Below are 25122 nucleotides of genomic sequence, written 5' to 3'. Positions count from 1 at the left end.
TACACGAACGCTTTCAGATGAATTTTCAAATTTACATTATAGGGCCTGTCCAAGAATCAAGTATTACCTTTCAAACTTTATCGGATCAAAATTATTATCAGATATAGAAAAAATATTTCCACCTTATTGAAACATTTTTATGAATGCAGGGGAAGGGAAAAAAATAAAAGAAAAATACCCTGAGTTAGTAAGTAAGAATAAAAGATCGGTATGCATGTCCTATGGGGGAGCCCTTTTATGCCAAGGGTAGGCCTAGCATGAAAATGCAATCCTCTGGGGGTAAGCACTGTACAATACCTGATGAATCCGACCAACTTATTGAGTGAAAAATAATTTTAACAAATTTGGTCAATTGAAGTAAGAAGAGACATTTGTCCTAAAAATGAGGACAAAGTCCGAATGGATGGCCTGCTTTGATCAACGCATGATGTGCCAAAAGGGGTAAAATGGTCAAATGCATTGAATGAAATTTGATTATTTATTGAAAATTGAATGGATAACCCTGAAAAATGAATTAAACTAATCAAATGAATTGAATGAAATCAATTGATCAAACAGACCGAGTGAAATGATGATTTATTCAAAATCGACCGAATCACCCTAAAAGGGGTAAATTGGTCAAATGAATTGAAATTGATGGTTTATTCAAAATTGACCGAATTGTTCTAAAAATTAATGAATTGACCAAATAGATTGGATGAATTTGATGGATAATTTGATCAAATGAATTGAATGGAAATGATGGTTTATTCAAAAATCGATGGAATTATCTCCCCTTTGGTAGTTTCAAAAATGCTTTGCGATGCATTAGCCTATGAGTCTCCTACAATCAAGATTTGGCCTCAATAAGTGTACTATCTCAATAATGAGGAATTATTTGCGAATTTCTTCAAGTTATTGTCCTTTAAGCAAGGGATTTTTACCAACTATATTAAAAATGACCAAAGAATGATTGCGAGATGCTCATATTCTAATGTACCAAAGATCGCCCCAGGGTTATGGAAAGGATCGGATCCTACCTTACCTTTTACACTACCCCTTTGGATGGTACAAAATGTAAACGTGCAAGTCTCCTTGGATTAAGTATCCGAGACACAAGGTGGCTTATTCCTAACACGGGATCCCCTAAATGGCATTCCCTTTCTATGGTTTATGCGTGATGCCATTTTATTAAAGTAGTAAAGTGTGCAATTCAAAATGAAATATTACCTAAGAGACCCTTTATTTGCCAGGATAGGCCTAAAATGATATGGCATTATTAATTTATTGAACGGAATATACCAAAATTTCTTAAACGTGGAATAGCCTATCTACAAGGGCAGGTCCTTAAAGAAGATCATGTCAGACCTCTTATTCCTAACGTTTGTGAATGCAAAAGACAAGAAGACAAAGAAACGTTAGTTGAACACATAATCACACAACACGTTGGGCAATTAAAAGTAAAAAGATAAATAAGGAAAGAGGGGTGGGATCCCTCCCCTCGTGAATGGTGTCCCTAATAGGGTAAGACAGACTCTATCCTGGGTAAAACTATCATGGATGCATGCGGTTGGGGCTCACTAATGCATCTAGACTCGATAGGTTTTAGGTCCCCGAGCCTTCAGACTTGAAAATCAAGGGTCATCAATCCCCAGGTTCTTTGTCGGTGGCTAGAGCGATTCTCCAAACACTGCTACGCACACGTCGTGTCACGGCCACATGTCTGAGCGAATCTATAAAAAATCCTCAACATTCGACTAAAAGCTAAAGGCTATTAACCCAAAGCTTAAAGTGGAAGATTGAGTGACCCCTCGGATCATGCTACGCACACGTCGTGTCACGGTCACATGTCCAAGCGGGTCGCCTAAAATCCTAAGAAGGTGGAGTGGCGTGACAAGCTACTAAAAGAAAAATAAATGAGGGGTACAAAATTAAAGCGTATGCACGTATGCTAGTGCTCGTTTAGAGGGGAGGGATCAAGAACCAACGCGAGACTCTAGGGTAATATCCCCCACCCAAATACAATACCAATCGCGGGATCACATACATAAACCATCCATCCATCAAAACAATCGTACGTGAATGAGTGAGGGAGTGAGTTGATGCAAAACCCTAAAAAAGAAAAAAAATGTAATCCTAGACATCCAAATGTAATATATAAGGAGGTTAAAAGAAGAAAAAGATTGACTAAATCAAATTTGCTCGGACTCTCTAAACTCCCAGTGGAGTCGCCAGCTGTCGCGCCCCATTTTTTATAAGAAAAATAAATAAATGGTTTAAAAAGTGAATTTTGATTTGAAAAATGAATAAAAAGTACGGGTTTAAATGGGACATGAAAATGCGACGATTTGACCCAAAATATAGTTTAAAAAGGGTTTATTTAAAAAAATGGAGTCGCCACTTGGTATAGAGTTAAGGTGTACCAAATCACCTAAAAATGAATTTTCAAAGGAAAAAGTAGAAAAAATCCCTTTTAAACGACTCCTAGTCAACGAAAATCAAAGGAAAGGTTCGGGAGTCACATTTGACGAAGGGGAAGGTAAGGATAAAAATCCAAGACACCCCTTCGACCTAGCCAAGGCTAGTTGCGTGATTTAGTCGAGGATTTCCTTGTTTTAACCAAAGAATTTATCACATTTGGATGTACTACATGAATGCGGACCCTAAACCTAGGGGGGTATCGGGGGGCAAAATTTCTCTTCAAAGCTTGAGTGGTGCCAATCACATTAATTGTGATGCCCTATAATGACTCTTTGGAGAGGTCACGAATAATGCAAAGATATGAGACTCTAAGAAAAGGAAAAGAATAAAATAATTATAGAAATATACATGTCTTAAGGGAATGCATCATGTCGGGTACGGGAGACTAATGTTCGTGACTCAATTTTCCCTTTAATAGAGGGAATATGAGCGTGCTAAGGCTAGAAAGCCAAACTCGTCCATATCCCATATGCAAGGGGTTTTCCCTAATCTAATCAAGCAAATGCACTATCCTAATCCTATTTCTAGAATGAAATGCAATTCTAATGTCATGTATCATACATAGGGGTATATATATACATATAAGGGAAAATATAAGGGAAGGGATATACATATAAGGAAAGTGTCATGCGACATGGTGAAAAAGGCCCTAGAAAGTAAAGATATGCGTGAGTTGAAATGATCACACAATCATGTAATCATGATCTAACGCGCGAAGGGGTCCTAAGGGTCTAGCGTTGGACTAGCCCATATCTACGCTCTCTCACAAGCATTGGACTTGCAAGAGCTCGGGGGGACAACCATGACTAGCATTGGACTAGCCACGGTTACGTGCATTTGCATCCATCATACACACATATAAGTAATGTGCATGATTAAAGCAAGTAGACATGTGAGCACGTAATTCACATAACACATAAGCATGCATATCTAGATGCCAAAACCTAAGAGAGCGATTAAACACATAGCACATAGACATGCAAAACACACAAGGCAATTAATGCCCTAACTATTACATTTTTTGGGGGGAAGGCCTACTACAATCTAAAAGGGGAAATAGAAGGAATAAAACAATTAAATCCCTAACTATTACAATTTTGGCATTCGAGTGCCTCCCCAAATGACGAAATTGAACTAAAATTAAAGCAAAACTAAGCAACTGAAGAAATAAATAAGGTAAAAATGAAATAAACACTTAAAGTCATGCAATTGCACACATAAAACACATATATGCACGTAGGGTCAAATAAAGTCAAGAAATGAAGGATAGAGTGTACCTCCCTTGAGTTGGAGCTCTAATGGGGTGAAATGACTTATTTACCCTCCAAAAATAGAGAAAAGGTCAAGGCACCAATTTAATTTGAAACAATTAAAGAAAAATATGCAAATACAAACTCTCTTGATCATAAAACTCTTAAAATCATGAATTAAGTGCAATTTAAACAAAGTATGGTAGTTAATTGAAGCAAACAAGCAATGAAGTTGTAAAATTAAAACTACCAAGGACCAAATTGAGGAGATTATTCAATTGATTGGGTCATAGCAGCACTAGTTGGAAGCCAACGGGTCAAAGTGAAATTATTGAAATTTTCCATGCACACTCCATGCAAGTAACGTAGGAAAACATTTCACAATAAAGCTTCAGCAACTGATGAAGCTCTCGGCAAGGCTTTGTTGCATATTTTCATGCACAAGGTTCCGCAATTTCAGCAAAGCAGATTCATACAATAGCTTTAAATTACTCCAATTAAACATGGCTGGACATCCCTTAACAATGCCAAAAATTGAAAGAGTTTCATGTAAAATTTCATGCAAATTGTTTACGAAGATGGTTTCTGCAACACTTGCTGCATTTTATTTTCGGCACTTCAAACCCAAAAACCACAATTTCGATCCAAATCCTTTCAGCCAGGCAACAAAACTTTGGCTAAACAACAAGACTCATGACTTCAAATATCCAACACGAGCCAAAACACAGAAAGGAAATCACGCCAAAAGCTGGAGAAAATTGTGCAGAAATGATTCAGCCATCATGATTTGTGTCCCTTCGGCAAGCATTCGATCATGGCTTAAACATTTTTTTTTAGACCCCAAACACACAAACCCGACACCAAATCATTCCATTCCTTGCCCTTTACACCAGATTAGACATGCAACTTAAGTGTAAAGACTCGATGATCAGCCATGGAAAAGAAAACAGAACAGAAAATGCAATTTCTTTTGTTCTTGGCTGCGGAATTTTTGCAGCTATGAGTTTGTGTAGATTAAATGCAGAAACATTGCATAAGACTCACCATTCATCCACCAAACGCACACACATTTTCCAAACATCAAATTTAACAGTGAGGAAGCAAAAACAATGCAGCGAAGAAAGCATCGACGTTCACTCGAGATGTCGAATCAAAAACATCCGAGGAAACAATTCGATCTTCGGACCATGAAGCAAATAAAGAACTAGACATCTACACAGGGAGTTCCGAGATAAACAACATGCAACCATGAAGGGTCATGCTCATAATATGCCAATGGAACGACAGAGATCAATTCCAGACTTTGAGCAAGTCAAGAACCCCTCAGCGACAAAGGAAAAGGCCGCTGCTGCAACAAGATAAAGAACTTCAATTTGTTGCAGTAATTCTCGGCTCCTCATACCAGTTCTAATATATGTAACCCAAACTGACCCAAGTCAAACCCAACTCATTCAAACACGACATGCGAGGACTTGAAACCATGAAAAGAGTAAAATCCGGCAAGCTTTCGGTCACACCAATGCAACAAAATGACTTGAGTGTCTGCTAAACTTGGTCCCAAAAATCCTAGTCAAAACAGCACATACAACAAACGCCAAACAAAGCACAGCTTCAGTCATCATGGATCAAAACAATAAAGCCAGACTCAGAACAAAGGATAGCCAAGACCATCAGTTTCACGACCCTTTCGAATCCATATTTGCTACTCTTTCACACAAGCCCCAAGCCAATCAAAATTCGATTTTTGGGGCCATCAGGGATCAACGAAGTAGAAAAAAAAAAGCGGATGACATCCATTTCCCCCTTTTTTTAAAAAAAAAACTGATCTTCACAAATTCTCCATTACACTAGTTCAAAACACACGCAGCCACTTATAAACAGGAAAAAAAAATGAAATCTTTTGTGAACATGAAACGTAAAGGGAAGGAAAATAAGTAATGAAACTTCATAAGCAAAGGTCTTCAAGGGTCTGTGTTGAAAAAATTCTGGAATTTTAAAAGGAAGAGAAATACTTACAGTGATGGAACTTTCTCGGCGAAGACTGCAGCGGTCGTGAAGTTGCTCCAATGGCTCCTTTGCTCTTCAAGGAAAAGCACCCGACCAGATTTTTCTTCTCTCGCCATTGTTCTCTCGCTCACCCTCTCAATCTTTCCTGTTTTTGCTTCTTTCCCAGCTTTTCCTTTTTTAACCTAGCCCAAACTCTCTCTCAAAACCTAGCCTTTTCTTGCCCATCTGTTTTTCCTTTTTTTGATTCTCAGCCGTCACCCCCAAAAGTCTCTCTCTCCTCTCTTCTCACGGCCTTCCTCTGCTTAGCACTCCCCCTCTCTGGTTTCTTTTCCAATCTCTTTTCCCAGCCGTTCTCTCCTTTTTTTTCTTTTTTATGTCTTTGCTCAGCCTTTATATGAGACACTCACTCCCGAAACCTAGCATCTAAGGCTCGGAAGAACTCCCCTTTTTTTGTATTTTTTACAGCCTTAGATCTTCATAGTTTCTGATAAACCTTGGATCAAGCCAAGTGTTTTCTATTGAGATTATCAGACGGAGGAGAAAAAATGAAAACAAAGGAGCTTAAAAAAATATTGCAAAGCCGAAGAAATTGCAGCACTGTCCGCTGTTTTTGTTTTTCGCCTGGAAATATAATATGAAGGAATGGGCTCGAATCCTGTGTGGCTCCTGGTGCATGAGCTTCTTTTTTTTTTTAAATTTTTCCTAAAAAAAATTCATTTTTAGGTGACTTGGTACACCTTAACTCTATACCAAGTGGCGACTCCATTTTTCATTCAATAAACCCTTTTTAAACTATATTTTGGGTCAAATCGTCGCATTTTCATGTCCCATTTAGACCCATATTTTTCTTCATTTTCTTTGTAAATCAAAAATTCATTTTCAAATCAAAAATTCACTTTTTAAACCATTTATTTATTTTTCTTATAAAAAATGGGGCGCGACAATCAGAAAATTGGTATTTATGCTAATCGTACATTAGATTTGATGAAATGTAATAATCAAAGAGTTTTTGTGAGATTTTTGCTTCTTATACACACCAGTTTTTTGTTAAACAACATGTAAATTTTGTTTTGAGTATTTAATTGTATTCTTGAGCAAATAAAATATAGTTATGTATCACTTTTCAACAAAACTTGAATCATGTTAGATGAAACGTATAATTTGGAGCTCTTATAAGAAAGACAGTAGCAGTGATGATTAAATTCTAAATCAGACTGAAAACTTGATAACCATTGAAAACTAGATCATGTAAGAACAAAAGAAATGCTGATTCTATAATGAAGAAAATAGAAAAATAATCTATCGAATCATTGAATGTTAAAGATAAAATAATTATGAACTGACTACTACATTTTTTAATGAGAAAATGAGTACAATTTCTTCTAAAAGTAATTAAATGAGAGTATATATTGTCTGTGGCCGAGAGGATAAGTATCACTTTACCTATTAATCACATAAAATTACTAAAAAAATTTCAACATCAGGTAAACCAAAGAAAGAACTCAAAAATTAAGGTTGGACAGATAAGGTTGGACAGTTTATTATTAAGATATCTTAAATAGCTTTTACTACTTAACAGACATGCCATACCAAAAAAAAAGAAGAGGTAATACAAAAAAGGCTATAAGAAAAAAAGTCTTTTCGATTTCGATCTTTCTTCTTCAATTCTATTTTTTAAGGCAAACATGACAAAAGGTTAAAGAATCCAGTATTTAGATTCAAGATAAACATATGCGCCATACGTGCATATTATTAGTATCTACATTAAAAAAAAGGTGTTTTAGTACTATAAATTGAAACGGACCCTGTAATATCTATGGTCAAATTTGAGGATCCCTTGAGTTGAAACCTTGCACACACCTAGAGCTAGAGGTACCACAACAAAATCAGTATTCAATAAGATATTAAACTCTTAAAATTTCAAAAAAAATTTTGAATCTAAATTCCTAAAATAGGTACCTTGTTTGGCACTTCAATTTTTTACCAAGTTTGTCTGTTACAAAATTTTTAAAAACTTTAGTTACGGTAACCTCAAAAAACTTTTCAAAAATTTTAAATTATACACTTCAAAATATTCAACATTTACACACTTCAAATTTTTTTTTAAAAAACTTCTACGGTAAATTACAGTAAAATTTTAGATAAACACCCAAAAAAACTCACTTGTCAAACGAGGTCCTATGCTTAGTCCAAGTTGCTTGATAGTATCTCGTGACAGCTCGAGCAAAACTTTGAAATTTGAAATTTGATGGGATATAAAGATAACATCCAATAATATCCTACTACATAGTAAGGGCCACTCATTAATGACTTAGGGGGCGTTTGGTAAGAGGGTATCGGATTCGGGGAATGGAATGAACCCCATAAATGGTGTTTGGTTCACTGGAATGGGAATTGAAATCTTGGAATGATTTCTAAAAATTTGGTGTTTCTCCATTCCCTAGTATTTTGGTGGGTTTTGTCCGATTCCCAAGTTTGATTCCAAGAAACAAATCCAATTACATATTATAATTATACAATGATATAATTAATATTTATATATATTATATTTATTATATATTATAATATATACATATATATATAATATATTATAATTATAATATTAGTACATTATATAAATATATATATAATATATATATAAATTTATTAATATTATGTAATAATATATTTATAATATATATATGTATATTTAATAAATGCATATTATATGTGCATATGATTATAATATACACATGTATATAATATTAATAAATTATATAATTATATTTATTATTTTAAATACAATAATATATAATAATTACTATATCTAATATTAATATGCATTATACTTATATAAAATATGAGTACAATTAATATTTATATATTATATAATTATAATTATGTACATATATATAATATATTATAATTATAATATTAGTACATTATATAAATATATATTATAATTATTCAGTTAAATATAATTATATTTATATAATATATATAAATTTATTAATATTATGTAATAATATATTTATAATATATATGTATATTTATAAATGCATATTATATGTGCATATGATTATAATATGCACATGTATATAACATTAATAAATTATATAATTATATTTATATTTATATTTATTATCTTAAATACAATAATATATAATAATTACTATATCTAATATTAATATGCATTATACTTATATAAAATATGAGTACAATTAATATTTATATATTATATAATTATAATTATGTATTTATTTTATAGCGTTTGTATAATTATAATTAATTATATATATAACATTTAATTTAATTAGTTACAAACTTATAATAATGATGTTATTGTATTATATAATTATATATTATAATTATTTAGTTAAATATAATTATACTTATATAATATATATTATAAATTTATTAATGTTATATAATATTATATTTATAATATATATGTATATTTATAAATGTATATTATATGTGCATATAATTATAATATATACATGTATGTAATATTAATAAGTTATATAATTATAATAATTATTATTTTAAATATAATAATATATAATAATAACTATATTTAATATGTAATATATATTATATTTATATAAAATATTTGTATAATTAATATTTGTATATATTATATAATTATATATTTATATATTTATATTTAATTATATATATAATATTTAATTGAATTAGTTACAAATTTATAATGATAATATTATTATCTAAATTTACTAATACATTTATACTAATATATTTACTAATACATTTATACTAATATATTTAATTAGTGAAAATTTCTTATATCTTATTTACAAAGAGCCAATAATTATCATTTACGATGTGGTTTATAATATATTTATTATATTCCATTCCGAAAGAGTCGACGAACCAAACATCAACTATAGTAATGATACACATTCCAGGTACTTGAACCAAACAAATATATTGGAATGAATGACCTCATTCCAAACCCAAGATATCCGATTCCGAATCCGAATCCGATTCCGACGTGCGAACCAAACGCCCCCTTAATCGTTCAAACAGCTTAGAGCTACCCGCTTGATTCAACTAAAGTTAACAGCATTTGAACATCTTTCACACATTCCTACTTTCTCATCCTGGTTTCAATTCCAATCACTTTTGTATGACAAATTTTGTATACCTGTATCAATCCCGACTTTCACCACATAATTTGTAATTGCATCTCAAAATTGTTATGAATTCTTCAAAATTATTGGTGCATTTTCAAATTCAACCGCTGAAATATGCTCTTTTCTATATTGGGAAACTATCAATCTCACTATATATTTACATGAAACTCTTTCATGAGTCATATTACACCGACATAGAATTCTTTTAATCTCACTCTGTAATAATTTTTTTTTTTTTTTGAAATGGCAGAAGTTTTCACTCTAATATATTCACATGAAACTCTTCCACAGACCATGAAACAACTACTAAAATTTTCAGCATTTAACCCAGCACTTCATTATAGAGGTCCTCATTCCTATTGCACGCCTCAGTTAGTTCTGTCCGGGCAAAAACTGAAGCTGTTCTAGGATGTAGCAGGCACACGACATGACTGCCTCCTCGGCCTGCCTATATTTCAGTTATCAAACCTGGCCTGCAAGTAAAGAATGGAAGTCAAGATACCCCATCTAACTCCAGCGCCTCAACAAAGAATTCTGACACCTCCCAAAAGAATCCGCTTTCCACCCAACAAACCAACCTTTAAAAAAATTGTCACAGTGCCGACTTCTTCTGCATCCAATTCCTCAATTCAAATTCATCTTCCTCTTCGACGACCCCAACACAAATCCACCCAGAAAACCGAAAAAAATTCGAATGATTGTAAACCCAGCAATTGTTCTACTGTGTCAGACGTTTTAGGCTTGTTGGACTGCCTTAAAATCCCCGTTTCTCTCGACCTTTATGCTTCATTTATCGATGAATGTACAAAGAGTGGTGACCCCTTACTAGCAATTGAACTCCATAACCATATTAAGACGAGTTGTCTACGCCCTTCGTTGTCGATATTTAATCGCCTGCTGCTGATGTATGTTTCGTGTAACTTGATTGGATATGCACGGGAACTGTTTGATAAAATGACTGTGAGAAGTTCTTGTACTTGGGCTGTAATGGTTGCTGGGTATTTCGAAAATGGTGATTATGGGGAGGTTATTGATCTGTTTTTGGAAATGCAGTGCTCGGAGCGAGCTAAAGTTGATGGTGATATGGATGACATAGTGGCTTCTGCTATAGTTGTGTGTGTTCTTAAGGCTTGTGCTAAAACAGTGAATATGGAACTTGGCAAACAGGTACACGCTTGGGTTGTGAAGATGGGTTATGGCGAGAATCTGGTTTTCAGTGGCTCTTTAATGCGCTTTTATGGGAAAGCAGGGTTTCTAGAAGGTTCTGACTGTGTTTTTTATCAGGTTCCAAATCGGAATAAGGTGATATGGACAACTAAGATTGTTAATCATTGCTACGAGGAGCAGTTTGATGAGGCATTTGATGTGTTTAAACAAATGGGGAGGGAGGGTGTAAAGAAGAATAGTTATACTTTTTCAAGTGTTCTTAAAGCATGTGCGAGTATGAGGGATGGCGGATGTTGTGGTCAGCAAGTACATGCAAATGTCGTCAAGTTAGGACTGGAGCTTAATGAGCATGTACAGTGTGGGTTGGTTAACATGTATGGTAAAGGTGGGTTAATAAAGGATGCGCAGAAAGTTTTCAAGATTTGTGGGAACAATAGAAGTGGTGCTTGCTGGAATGCAATGCTTACTGGTTATATACAACAAGGGCTTGGCATTGAAGCCTTTAGAATCATATGTGATATGAAGGCAGCCGGCTTGCAACCCCAAGAATCATTACTCAATGAAGTGAGGTTCATTTGTGGGAGTAGTTTGATTGAGAATACAAAATGATAGATATGATTACTAGAGTGATGATTGCTATTGGTTTTTGAAAGCAGATTAGAATCCTGCTTTGCACATATTTATATCAAGCTAATGACTTTATTGTAGCATATCATAGCCGGACTATTGATGGAAGATGTTTTCTGATTCCTACTGATATTCTCTGAAGAGGATTTGAATACTATCTCCCTGAAAGATATCCCATGCAACTAGCACAAACATGTGCAGAGTGTCTTGCCTAACTTTCATCGACTTTAGTGGGACGTGAATCCGCTTATTTACATGTAGATATATGGAAATTTCTGTTCAAGTACCATAGTCATTTCCTTTATGGGTTAGTTTACAGACACATCATCACTGTAGAGACTGACGTAGTGATTGGATCAAAGCAATGAACTGCTCAATTTTGACTGATGCAGGGTCTCGAAGCTTCTATGTCTGCCCGTAAAATGGTGTGGGCTGCCACACTTGGGTAGCTTTCTTCTTTTCCTTTAAGCACCTTTGATATATAGACTGGCAAAATTACTCGGTGTAAAATTTGTTTGTACATGGTTGTTGTAGTTGTGCTGCTAAAACATAATACTGATGCCAGAGTTTAGTTATCTTTGTTGTTTGTGCTCCTGTACCCCAATTCAACCACTTTCTATGTGTGAAGCAAGAGTCAGCAAATGCTCACTCAATGTGATTCCTCTACAAAAGTGCTCTCGAAGTGGCTATGCCGCTCTTCTTATTTGTCAAGAATTTTTTGTCTACAATTATCTAGATCAATTAGGATTAGGCCAAGGTAGTTGATCCAGATACTTGTAAAATTCCTCCATGACCATTTCCGCCCTTCAGATTGCTGCATAAGAACAGTTTACCAATGTTTAGATGTGGCAGGATCTACAAAACACCTTATTACTGAGAATAAAGATACAGTCTGGGTATTTGAATGTCTGTCCAGATCTATTGTGTAACTTTTTAAAGTAACATTTATACCTTCATTGATTTTCCCTTTCATTTCTACACATTGTACTGGTATGCTTTTTTCCTGAATTTGGAGATGAATTAAGCAGCCCAATCATTCAGCAACTTTGTTTCTGAGTGTTTCTGCATTCAGTAAGAATGATAAGAAAATTCACCAGAGCGCTACCAAGCTAGTTGAATCTTCCTTATTTTTTGAGCATGTTTGCACCATTCTGCATTTATTTAATGATGAGTGTAGCCTGTCTGTATTTGTTGGTCGATCTTTCTGCAAGGGAAGGCCTACAATTAAAAGGACAGTTCTAAGTACTTTGATATTGAAATCTGGTTGATTAGCCAAGGTACTGGCATTTGCATTTTAGTTGTTTTTTTCCCTGTAGCATATTGGTGAATTTACATTGGGACTTGAGGATCCAGTGCAAGTATATGCTATGCTATAGCCCATATCCTTACCATTCAACTGGAGAAAAAGAGGATAACCATCAGGAAAGCAGATAGAATTGCTAACTAAATTAAGGTGACTAATCTCTGGGTATTTTGAAAGGAAGTAAGGAACCAAGCAGAAAAGTTGTTTAAGAGTTCCTTGTGTTCTTTGTTGGAAGAGAACTCACTCTTGTGTTTTATTTGATCTTTTCACTATTAGATTTAGTGAAATATGAAATTACATCCTAGCAACTTGTATTTATTCCTGTGTTCTTCTTGGGAATATCTTATTTTCTCTAAATGGTATTTGGTCAAATATTGCGGACGGCTTTATGATCTGTACCAGTTATGATGGTAAAGTATTTCTGCGCTTAAACAATTAGCAGCTTCTGATGCTGGACTCTGTTGATAGCAGTGACTTTAGCAACTTTCATGAGTAGCATCTATCACTCTTGCTTTTAGAGAGCCTAGCTGCAGGAGCATATCGGGGCCTTGGCCACCTGGGAACCCATCAACACCATTGGTAAGCAACTTGTTGGCTGTTCAACAAGCTGCTGCAAGGAATACTGCAATTCCTGAACAAAATTCAACAGAGACTAAGACTTCCAACTTGGTAGGACTGCAAACTACTGCTCATGCTACCCTGAGAGCTGAAATATCTTCATCCAACTTGCCAGTGCCCACGCCACCATCTCAAACTTCTGCAATGCTGGTTATTGCCCATTCTTCAGTTATCTCGCGAACTGGGACCAACGCTGCATATTCCCCATCTTCGCGGAAACTAGCAATGACCGATTCCTCTGAGACCCTATCAGGACCATACCATCCATCAGTGCTTTCAACCAGTCATTGGAGGCCACTCTATCCCAAACATCTGTTTGTCAGAAAACTTCAATGTGGGACGTGGAGTAAGGGCACCTGCTGCACATCTACGACACAATAAATGCTTCAGTAGTTGTACATCCAGAGTCCAGCCCTAGATGACCATAACTTCAGTCATCAATAAGGTGTCACCATTCAGCGTGCAGGTGACATGATTTGTGCTCAATAGACCCCAGAATTGCTGAAATGCTATATCTGAATCACCTGGTAGGATTATCCATCGGTGAGACTGGGGGGTTGTCCAATGAATGATGAATCCTTGGTGGATTTAGGTTAAGATTTGTAGGGATTCTTTTATAAGATAATCACTGTTGCTTCTGTGCTTTCTTTTTGGGCACCGGATTAATTTTTTGCTTCTCTAGGTGGGTGGTCATTGATGTCTTGCTCACTAAAAAGAATACACGAGGAAGGAAGCGCAACGCAATTTACTTTTGTTGCTGCTTATCTAATTCCTTGTTTATCTGCATTGGTCGCCGATTGGAATATTCATGGCAAGACAAGTCAAAACAAGCATTCCAGACAAGAGTTGTCCATTGCCTGGAAACCTGATATTTTATGATGCTTAATCCTTAAGGTGCTTATTGGTTAAGGACTAATATTCCTGCTGATTGCCAACTTATGGCTTAAGCTCCTTGGCGACGTGGAGGCAACAACAATCAATTGTCATACAGAATATACTAGCAGAAATATACAGTGCTTAAGCACGGTGAAGAATTAATGTAATGCCCACCAGGAGCATTACAGAATATGAATTTAATAAAGTAGTATAATTTGTAATTGCAGTATGTTGTGTAAAAATTAGGGGAGATAATTATAAAGATGAAAAAAAGGATACACAAGCCATTAATTCAAACGATACCGCCGTTTGAATCAAGAAGGCAAAAGTTAGTAGAAATGTTTTTTTTACCATGTATAAATTAATGATATGGAGAACTTGGCATTAATTAAAAAGTGGATAATTAAGGTAGAATGTAATAAACGTAATTTTTTGTTCCACCCTCAGGGTAGCAGATTTTTAAAAAATTGTAGGGAATTAAAGTGGACAGATAACTGTCTGCATGCAAAATAATTTCCTGTAACTAATAGAATTAAAGAGAATTAATTTGGGTGAAATTTCCCAAATGGTTGAAATAAATGTGCGGCACGTTTTAGATAAATTGCTAAGGGAAATTTGGTATGGGAAAAAAAGGACAATAAAAGCTGGCATTCATATGCTTAGTGAACATATAAGAAGGACAACGTTTCTCCTAGAACAAATGTAAAAGAAGCTGGCTAAGTTCTACTGGTTGGTGCATCAGAGAAGATGCAGAACTTGTTGTACCAAGGGAATAGCTTTTCGACTCCACGCTTGTCGAAGATTAGGACAGTATAGCAGAACTCTGTTTCAGGGATAAATACTAAAGCGTCGCCAAATTGTAGCTGATGCTCAAAACAAAAAGTGTTCCAATTTGTTGTAAACTGTCTTTGACGCATTCCAAGAGTGATTGTCTTGTTTCCAGTTCTTAGGGTGATCAGAGGAGCTTTGTCACCATGTATGAAGAAGGATACAAATTTGGGCACTTTCTGTTGCTCAAGGAAAGGAAAAATTATCAGTGGGAAAGAAAGCAGTGAATGAAAAAATAGAACAGGAGATAACTGAAGCTCACAAAATGATGTTGGTTTTGCTCAGTGAAGATCTCACAGAATGATAGACCATTAGCGAGGTCTTGAACGAAATCTGGTTTCATTGCCGATGCTATTTTCTGACACTGCATTCTTTGTTCTGTGTATAATAAAAAAAGGTAAGTGTACAAAGCTGACAAATAAAACAAGAACGATGCTAAAAATCTGGAAGTGTTTAAGCATGAGAAAAACTAACTTTTTAGGATAACATGCTCTGGAGTATCTAACAGACTAGGTAGTGGATGAGTACAAGGTAAGTAGTCATGCGTTTTTGTTGCTGAGTAATGGAGCACGTCGAACATCAAGTTTCCAGAATGTCGAAGGAACATTGTGTCATCTTCTCGGATGATATTATTCTCGCAGAAGTCTTGCCAGCCTTCTCCAAACCAACTTTCTAAAATGCTGATAGTCCATGTTCTATAGCCTTCTCGAATAGTTATGGTACGTTGTTGGTGGTTTCTTAGAAGCAGCAGAAATTGAGCAGGGAAGATGTAATTATTTTGAAAATCTTTGGTTATAACCAAAGAAATCATATGGCACGAGGAAGCAAAACTATATAGAAGCAAAATTACCTGCTTAGAACTGCTACTCCTAAAGAAGAAGCAGCATTCCGTCCTGCCGGTAATATCTGGTGGAAGACTGGAGGATCCAACGCTTTCAGAGAACTCCATGTTTGTTTGTTATTATTATTATAACTATAATGGCCTTCTGAGGCTGTAGATTTTAGTAGGTTGTTCTTGTCATATATATACAGGTTCCATAACAAGAAAAGGCAGCAATAACTAGTTTGTAAAAGTATCTGGTAACCAGTGAATTCATTTAAAGTGGTTGAACTAATAGCTGTAAGATCATTAATGAATGCAGAAAGGCAATCTTGGAAAGGGTCAATGCGGTTTGATGTTTGGAGGCAACAGTTAATTCATGGTACATCATTTCACATTATTTCATGGCACATTATTTCAGAAGAAATGGACTGGAAAGTGAAAGCTTTGATAAAAATATTGAATGGGAAAAAGTGTTGCTGTTGGCAATAAATGTTAGTTTCAAACAGCATGAAGGCACGCAGAATATGCTACTTTGAAACTAAGTTGCAAAAGGCATTTAGATTAGTAGGCAATGCTTAACAGTGTGCATAGATACATACTTCAGCCGCATGGATATTTCGTAGCATTTCATAGGCACATTAGCAGCATGACAGTGCTCAAAAAATGTGCTAAAAAATGACAGATAACAGAGAGTCTTTAACGACCCCACTTCCCCCTAAGGCGAACCAAAGGGTTGGCAGGCCGTCTGCCCAGCTCTCGCCAGGACTCACGCAAGCATTCTAACCCAAAACCTTCCGACGATTAACCTAAGCTATTACAAAAATGATTCTTCCGAAATAAATCGATTTCTATCACCACATTAATTTCAAAAATAACAGCATATAACTTAGCCAATCGACGGCTCTTAAACACTTTGCGCGTCGCTCGCAAGGGTTAAGGACATACTATACCAATACAACATACATACCGAATATTAGAATTAGGGATTACACTTTTCCAGCTTCAAGTGGCAATCCAAAATGAAAGGTACAATACTTAGCTCAGAAGTCATTACAAACCGAAAATTAAATTCAAGTTGTTCAAGTACAACCATAGGAAATATAAGCTGCTCAAATACTTTCAAACTTCCCATCCTGTAAGGAAAACAAATAAACATGGGGTGAGCTAAAGCTCAGTGGTGCCCCAAAACATGCAATCACATAAGGCAAGTAACGAGTATTTAAATTTCACACTTAAGAAAAGCAGGTAACAGCACAAGGTAGGATACAGGGGCTCTCAGGAGCCATTTGCCTCGCTTGATCAAAAGTTATCGTAGCTGACCCTCCGTCAACTCTCACTACTTATAGTCCATGTAGATCCTCTCATTTTTACTCCCAACCCGTCACCGTACGTATCCCTGTCCCGGGCCCGAGCACCGACTAAGGAAGCAGTATATTCGAGATATACCCTTAGAAAATTGGGAGCAGTATACGTGAGTATACCCTCAGGAATTGGTCGAGGGATTCACCCAGCGACGTTATGTCCAACACGTGGTTACTAGGTCAGGATAAGAGGCCCTCCCACCTTTAAGGTGTGGTACATTCCCCTGCCTAGTGATTTAGTACTTGAGATAGGATAAGAGACCCTCCCACCCTCAGGTGTGGTACATTCCCCTACTCAGTACTTAGCACATGAGATAGGATAAGAGGCCCTCCCACCCTCAGGTGTGGTACATTCCCCTACTCAGTGCTTAGCAAGTATTCCAAGGTTTTAGCAATTGAGATAGGATAAGAGGCCCTCCCACCCTCAGGTGTGGTACATTCCCCTACTCAATGCTTAGCAAGTGCAAGCAGGATATTTCACGAAAACATTTCAAGCAAGTCACCACTCGAACGGCTAATGTGGTAAAGTACACGTAGCTCACTTCGATGGATCAAAACCATATTTCCAAATATCACGTATCAAGCCGAGAAAGCGCATTAATCAGGTAAGCATAGAACAGGCAGGGACACTCACCAAAAGTGAAGCTCACAAGTCAAGTTGGGAATCAAAGTCCGCGTCCTCGTTAAACCCTAGAAATCCAAGTTTTAAAAACTATAAGTTTTACTAAACAAACCCTTGTTTTATATATAAAAGGTTATCTTATATAAACTAATCTAATTTTTTTCGAAACAAGTCAATAAATTTCTAAAAATCAAAGCTAGAAAAGGAATAGAGTGTTTCGTGTAGTTTCTTTAAAAGTATTTCCCCTCTAGAGGCAAACTAGAACCAGATTGGTTCAAACGGGTTTTCTTGCTGAATAAGTTTTCTATGCCTTTTATTTGAAATTATTCAAATCTAATATTTTTTTTTTCAAATTTCCTTTAAAACAACTAGTCAAGAATAGTTTTATGGAACTTAAGTTTAAAAGTTAAATACAATTACTCCCTAAAGGTAATGAAACTAGCTTAAGCAAAATAAAAGAATTAACTAGTCGGTAAGGTTTTAAAAGTCCCAATATCTAACTTTTTAATAATACATACTAACCTCAAATTCTATCACTTGATATTAAAGCTGAGTATTCCCACGGAATTTGATTTTGAAAGTATTCAAGTTCAAGAAAACCAAAACGGTCTTTACAATTCTAGCTCATTTGCACAATGGATTCCCAAGTCACCAAGATTGAAACATTACGAACCAAATATCAATTTCACTAGGGCTTCATCAATCATTAGCCCTAGGTCTCAACAAATCCAGTACAATTAAAATTCAACAAAGGAAATCCAAGGTACTAAAGCAATCCCAAATCATAACCCATGGACCTTCCAAGTACATTCAAAACAAGAATAAAACTACAGCCAACTTGAGTTCCAAATGATTCTAAGAATTCAAAATATCCATTAAACCTTCCACTTTTACTTGCTAGAATCACTATACATATAGTTTATAATCTGCTCAACTTAAACTGAAGCAAACAATACACAATCCAGAAAATAACTTACTAAAATCTTGAACTAGCATGACTCGCAACTATATACAAATTTCCAGCAAAGATATACCAAAAGTTTCAACAAGAGTTCCATCCTTAGCTTGCTTTAATCATTAGGCACTTAACATGCATTTGTCCAACATGGAACGAGTTAAATGATCAATGATTTCAGCAAGTTATACCACCAATAAATTCCCCACAAATCTGTCATCAGCTAGGATAAAACTTTCCAGCAATTGATAGCTCGAATTTGAAACTTCCTCCATAATTCCTCTTTTTTTTTTTTCCTTTTCAGCTCAACATGCAAAGTGAAATTCTCACGCTAAGAAGCATCTTGTACAATAGTATAAGATTTACAGCCAAGGTTTTGAAGGAAGGGCTAGATAAAAATTCTTTCCCTCGGTTGAAATTGGAAACGAAAATTCCAGCGTGTCCCCTCATACGATCTCAACCCAAAATTCCATCCTTTACCCAAGTTTCCTTCAACTAAATGTCACTTAATACTTAAAGCTATCAAACTACAAGCATTTCATAACGTAATTTTCTATTTAACAGCAATCACGGTCTCAAACAAACATGAAGTCCCTCGACTACTAAAGAAAATTTCCAGCAGCCAAGCTAGCCGCAAATCTGTTTTCTTTTTTTTTTTTTTTTTATCAAAACTCCCTTCAACCAAGATTATTAACCACAACTTAAAACCAACATGCAACCCATAATTAGCTACATGCATGATCCAATAAACAGCTACCTATCAGATTTGATCCAAAAATCAAGTTCGGATGTAATACAAAAGAAACCACCTAACCAGATCTGGTCCAAACTCTCTCGGTTGACATATAGGTGACCAGAATTTATTTTCCTTCAGTTTTCTGGCTTATACATAGCTAATTAACCACATGCATAACTTAATCATCCCGTTTTTTTAACTAACTAAACCCACAATTAAACTCAGATCATCACAAAATAACAAACTAAAGCTGAAATTCCAGCTCAACCACTCGGCAACCTCAAATTTTTTTTCCAAATCAATTTTCTTGTGACTTGATTTTGTCATCCAACCGCACAACCCCACATGCATGCTTATGATCAACTTCATTAACCCATAAACAACCCATCTAAATCTAGAAATTACCTCGGTTTGAAGCTTAGCACACTCGGCCAGCAGCAGAAATGTTTTCCTCCTCACGGCAGCCCAGAAATTTCAGCCCGCTAGCTCCCTCTCTCTCCTGCTCAAGCTTGCAATCTAAGATGGAAGAAGTTTGGCACTCAATCTCCTCACCAGCTCACGGATGGAATAGATACAACACAGCAGGTCTCACTCTTTTTTTTTCTCAGCTCACGAACAGAAAAGAACGAAGCAAAGAGTTCGACTCTCACTCTTTCTCACTCTCGGATTGTGGCAGACAAGGGAAACAGAAGTGCTGTGGTAACTGTTGTAGTGAGTTGGGAGTGATATAGTAGTGTGCATTAGTGGATGTGAGTCGGCTTAGAGCTGGAAGGTGCTGGAATGTGAAGTGTAATTGAAACCGGCAGAAATAAAGATGTTTGTGAGTTGAAAGCTGGCCAATGCAGCTCGGATGAGTGTTGAGTTAGGGAAAGTTGTGCATTGGCCGAATGGAGAGGTGGAGCATGAGGTTGTCCGGCAATTTGGTTTTGGAATTGCATGGTTGTTTTGAGATTGTATGGAGGGCATTTTAGTCCTTTCACGTCTCTTCCTAATCTCCACTCAAAACCTTAGTTCTAACTTAATTCCAAAAATTATCCTCAAGTGTGATTTAATTGCCTAATTATACACTAGTCACGCAAAACTTTAATTATCGAAATACAACGTCCTAAAAATAATTATTAAGAGCTTTGACTTAAAACGACTCGCCTTGATTCTAATTTCGCCTTAACACCTATCGTTATTAATACTTAAAATTAATTATTGGAACCAAAGAATTAAAATAAAAACAATGGCACACTCAACATCAAGAAAAATTACCTTTACTTGGCAAAAATTCAAATAATCTAATATCTTGCACAATTGAATTATTTGTAATCTAAACAAATTATTTTTGCACACTTATTTAAGACCAGATAATAACAACGATTATTAATGATCTAAAATGTACCTACAACACCTACATATATGTATATTTAAAATTTCAAGGTTTTTTTTTTTTACGCTCTAGGCGAACTTAGTATACTTGTATCGATTTTATCTAGAATTTACCAAATTCATCTTATTGCTAAGGTTCCTATTAACACTTAACATTATTAACGATTAAAACTAGCTATCGGGATTCAAAGAAATTAATTGTTAAATCAATGAAATAATTTACCTTCGAAATATAAATTTAATGTAACTAAACTAGGAAATTTAATAGTTTAGCACAATTCTTTTATTTTGCACATAAAATTTATTTCTACACACTTATTTTAAAACAATTAGATTTAATGCTAAAATCTATTAAAGAATTATAAATGCAAATGAAATATGCACTAATATTTATATATATATTTTCAGGGTTCTCACAGAGTCCAGCAAAAACAATATGCCTTGTTTGGAAAAGGAACTACTCTAAGCTTGTCTGGGCTTTTTCCTGGGGCTGCTCTGAAGAGCTTCAGAGCTTAATTGCATATTTTCAGCAGACGCGTCAAGTTTTTGAAGGAGACAAACTTTAGCTTTGGAAGAAGACGTTTCGCCTGCTGAAAAGCAGTAACCATACCTGACTCAGTGAGGTGTCTCTTGCATAGAAAAACAAATATGTACATAGTACAGATGAAATGTAATACACTTCTTATTTGTAGAGTAATTCATTCACATGTTAGGCAAAGATGACCAAGCATAGGTTATAACCTGCTGAAGGAGAAATCAAGGTCTGTTCACTGGAGTCTATAATAGAAACTTGGTCATGAGAAACTTCTTTATAGTATACCATTGTGAAGCGTTGTTTTGCATCAGCCAAGGGAACTTGTACAGGTCTTATGCAGGCAAGGAATTTTTTTGATTTTATGTCCTCATGCAAAATTTCAAGCGGTAAGGCTGTATTCTGCAATTTACAAAATAAAATAATATATATATAAAGACATATATATACATATGTACTGATGCGGCATGGTAAGAGCAAACCTGAAAATAATGCTCCATTGCTTCTTTTGCTGTGAACGTTAGCAGTTTTTCAGCTAAATCACCAAATAGTGTGGCTGTGACTATTCCAGTGTCATCAGAGAGGTCAACATCAAATTTACACCTATTAAGTATGCAAGCTTTATATAAGGCACAGCAGAGGGAAAAAAATGATTATATAATGAGCAATAGCAGCAGCAATGACAAGTAACAAATAAATTAACGATCATTATACCTTGGTTCAGCCTTGTGCTTTTGTTTACAAGTATTACACATGAACTGAGCACCATAATCCGCAGACGTGGAGCCGAAGCATTTTTCGCACCCGATGTACCAAAATTTTTGGAAGATGTTTTCAAATGAAAACGATGCTTTGACCCACACATTCTAAAAATATAGTCAGTACATGAAGTAGTCAAAATATTTGTAGGCTGAAAGCTACTGATGAGGCTGCAATCAGGACAGTACCTTGTGTTTTGAGCTGATCTTTGATATATCAGTAGTTTTTTGATCTGCTTGGCAGGAGATATCAGGATTGTATCGATTGTAAGTTCGCTTTTCGACAATGTCTGCAAGGCATTTGGCATTTCTACTTGCCCTGTATATAGGATACTAAAACGGTCAGGCAAATAGGGAACATATCATTTCTTTGTATGCACCTGAGATCGAAAATTATAAGAGTGAAACCAGCTCTTAAGTCTTTCTGACTGTCAAACAAACAGATGAATTATAAACTCTATAAGCAGCAAATACTGAAAATTCTAAGAGCAAAACCAGTTCTTGAGCTCCATTGCTTCCTGAATAGGTGGATTCACAAGGACTGCTGAATCAAACCAAGTAGAAAGAGCTACGCCTATAAAAAAGAAAAGGAGAACCAATATGTGATTTGGAAAAATGCACAGATAGAAAAAGGTTATACATTCAGAACATGTAAGTGCCAACTGTTATACCGACCATTGTAATTTTGAACATTTAGCCTTCTTCCAATAAGAACAGGATAGTTCTGAATGTCCGAGATAATCTTGGAGCCTTCATTATCAATAAAAGCATTCCACATAGACAGCATAAGTGTCTGCAATCTGAAATATTTGAAACAGATCAAGTGTTTATGTTTTTGTTGAAAAATGCCTTAATCCGTAAAAGCAGATAGTGAGTGTATACAAAGATTAAGCCTTCTTACTCTTCATTAACAATGACAAGCTTCTGGACTCGTGCTTCTTTTGAATTAATTGTGACATTCCTTTCATCCAACGCAACAATAACAATTCCCATAATATCTAGTGAGAGGAACTGTAAAAGTAAGCCTAACAGCAAATAATAACTAAGATAGATCAGTTATGATTGCAAAGAAAGATACCCACCAACAGAAATGTCCTTTCGATCCATGTACTGTGCCAAGTCCCTAAATTTGGTATACGTAAACTTTGCAGCTATAACATCCTCATCGTCTACAATCTCTTCAATAATAGTGCGACTGGTGATTATCCATTGCTTTGTCAGCTCAGTGGTTCTAAAGTTATCTAGGATCCTTTTCACCTGAGCATTGGAGATGAGGTATTTTTTGTAAACCTCTATTCTGGGGCTCATTATAGCAATGTCAGAATTAAAGATGATTCCTTCAACCTTTGATCCCTGAAAAATAATCATCATATTGGTGGACAAATGAGCAGTATGTATACTACTAAGTTTAGCAGATAGCATTACGAGTATAAAAGGTAAATTGCAATAAATACCTCAAAATCAATAAAGATAAATTTTTGGTTCCTAGTTGGTGTGCTAATCGATGAGGTAACCTGCTGTTTCTCCTGGGCAGTAACCTTCGCTGTCCACTTCTCCATCCCGACCTCAACATCAGCGATAGATAATACAGTGGCCATCCTATAATCAGTAGCAATAATAAGAATAAATAAGCAAGGAATTGCTGCTTCGAAGGCAAGAGGAAATTATAAGTTCTGAAACCAACATATAACAACAATTAAATGTCAAGATACCTCTGAAGAGTGCAAATGATCAATTAGACAATTGCAATATTTCATCAAACACAATATTCCTTGTTTTACAGTCAGTTTACTTCAGCAAAATTCCCTGGAAGTATGAGAACTTTAACGACATCAGCAGTTTTTGCTCTAGAGAGTGCAATGTATAATTGGCCATGAGAAAATACGGGTTCCTTTAGATATACACCAACATAGTCAAGAGTTTGGCCTTGAGCCTTGTTAATTGTCATTGCAAAACAAAGGCAAACTGGAAATTGTGTTCTGATGAATGGAATGCCATTTTTTTCATTATCAGGTGTCTGCAATGGAATTCTGGGAATGAAAATCTGTTTCTCTTTATACTGACCAAAAGCAATCTCAGCACAGATAGTGTGCTGTTTTAGCTGTCGACAAATAAGTCTCGTGCCATTGCACAATCCTTCAGCTGGATTTAGATTCCTGAGCAAGATTAAGGGACAGCTTTCTTTCAGCATGAGTTTGTGTGGAGGAAGACCCTTTGGATTTTGAGAATTTAAAAAATCCTCATAATCTGCCTGAAATCTCTGATCAACAGTTTGGACAGAGCTTGTATAAGTAAAAAGTTGTCCAAGAAATCTCTGAATCATCACATCATTGATGTCTTCCACAGAGGTGTTTTTTGGGGTTAAAATACATGTACTGATCATTTCATAAGGATCAGATGAATAGAGGTTCAAATCTGGAAATGTGTAAGCTACCAACCTGGTCATAAAAGTTTCTGTTAACAGTTTGTCCAAGAATATGTAGTAATACTTACGAAAAAAGGTCAGGAGTATGCGCGAAATACAGGAAGTATAGAGGACCTGTCAAAAGACTCTTTCATGTTGTGGAATGGTATAACCATATGACTTGGCAAGCAAATCTGGTTATCTGCATCAACAGGTTTTGAACCTTCCCCAACTGCGAGCAAGAATTGTGAAAATGCAGGATCTAAGACAGCCCTCATGTTTTGT

The 25122-nt window shown here is 35.5% G+C and overlaps 3 protein-coding genes across 3 annotated transcripts; 1 reads left to right on the top strand and 2 right to left on the bottom strand.

Annotated features, from left to right (window-relative positions):
* The first annotated feature begins 10807 nt into the window (after nucleotides 1-10807).
* On the top strand, nucleotides 10808-13949 carry LOC113780290 (pentatricopeptide repeat-containing protein At1g31790). Its single transcript, XM_027326105.1, has 3 exons — nucleotides 10808-11584; nucleotides 12040-12092; nucleotides 13469-13949. Exons 1-3 carry the CDS (start codon nucleotides 10808-10810, stop codon nucleotides 13947-13949), a joined length of 1311 nt encoding a protein of 436 aa, XP_027181906.1.
* Nucleotides 13950-21605: 7656 nt separating this feature from the next.
* On the bottom strand, nucleotides 21606-24031 carry LOC113780289 (replication protein A 70 kDa DNA-binding subunit B-like). The gene is made up of 11 exons (XM_027326104.1): nucleotides 23888-24031; nucleotides 23516-23786; nucleotides 23335-23458; nucleotides 23109-23233; nucleotides 22929-23007; nucleotides 22814-22861; nucleotides 22623-22752; nucleotides 22390-22541; nucleotides 22158-22278; nucleotides 21885-22077; nucleotides 21606-21730 (listed from the first exon to the last, which is right to left on the bottom strand). The coding sequence occupies exons 1-11, from the start codon at nucleotides 24029-24031 to the stop codon at nucleotides 21606-21608; spliced, it is 1512 nt and encodes a 503-aa protein (XP_027181905.1).
* Nucleotides 24032-24216: 185 nt separating this feature from the next.
* LOC113780288 (ATP-dependent DNA helicase pif1-like) lies at nucleotides 24217-25115 on the bottom strand. Its single transcript, XM_027326103.1, has 2 exons — nucleotides 24973-25115; nucleotides 24217-24871 (listed from the first exon to the last, which is right to left on the bottom strand). The coding sequence occupies exons 1-2, from the start codon at nucleotides 25113-25115 to the stop codon at nucleotides 24217-24219; spliced, it is 798 nt and encodes a 265-aa protein (XP_027181904.1).
* Between the last annotated feature and the right edge of the window lie 7 nt (nucleotides 25116-25122).

Source organism: Coffea eugenioides, chromosome 8 (assembly GCF_003713205.1).
Source record: "Coffea eugenioides isolate CCC68of chromosome 8, Ceug_1.0, whole genome shotgun sequence".
In the NCBI taxonomy this organism is placed as follows: domain Eukaryota; kingdom Viridiplantae; phylum Streptophyta; class Magnoliopsida; order Gentianales; family Rubiaceae; genus Coffea; species Coffea eugenioides.
Note: the sequence above shows the minus strand (reverse complement) of the source record. Positions and strands in the feature narration are given on the sequence as shown.

What these genes read in the sequence shown, in the direction of transcription:
- LOC113780290 (XM_027326105.1), top strand. Translation starts at nt 10,808, where the DNA reads ATGACTGTGAGAAGTTCTTGTACTTGGGCTGTAATGGTTGCTGGGTAT. An exon ending in AAGAATCATTACTCAATGAA is followed by an intron (nt 11,585 to 12,039) that starts GTGAGGTTCATT and finishes TGACTGATGCAG; the next exon opens with GGTCTCGAAGCTTCTATGTC. An exon ending in GTGTGGGCTGCCACACTTGG is followed by an intron (nt 12,093 to 13,468) that starts GTAGCTTTCTTC and finishes TCTTGCTTTTAG; the next exon opens with AGAGCCTAGCTGCAGGAGCA.
- LOC113780289 (XM_027326104.1), bottom strand. Translation starts at nt 24,031, where the DNA reads ATGGCCACTGTATTATCTATCGCTGATGTTGAGGTCGGGATGGAGAAG. An exon ending in CTTATAATTTTCGATCTCAG is followed by an intron (nt 22,753 to 22,813) that starts GTGCATACAAAG and finishes TCCTATATACAG; the next exon opens with GGCAAGTAGAAATGCCAAAT. An exon ending in AGATCAGCTCAAAACACAAG is followed by an intron (nt 22,542 to 22,622) that starts GTACTGTCCTGA and finishes CTATATTTTTAG; the next exon opens with AATGTGTGGGTCAAAGCATC.
- LOC113780288 (XM_027326103.1), bottom strand. Translation starts at nt 25,115, where the DNA reads ATGAGGGCTGTCTTAGATCCTGCATTTTCACAATTCTTGCTCGCAGTT. An exon ending in ATGAAAGAGTCTTTTGACAG is followed by an intron (nt 24,872 to 24,972) that starts GTCCTCTATACT and finishes TTTTATGACCAG; the next exon opens with GTTGGTAGCTTACACATTTC.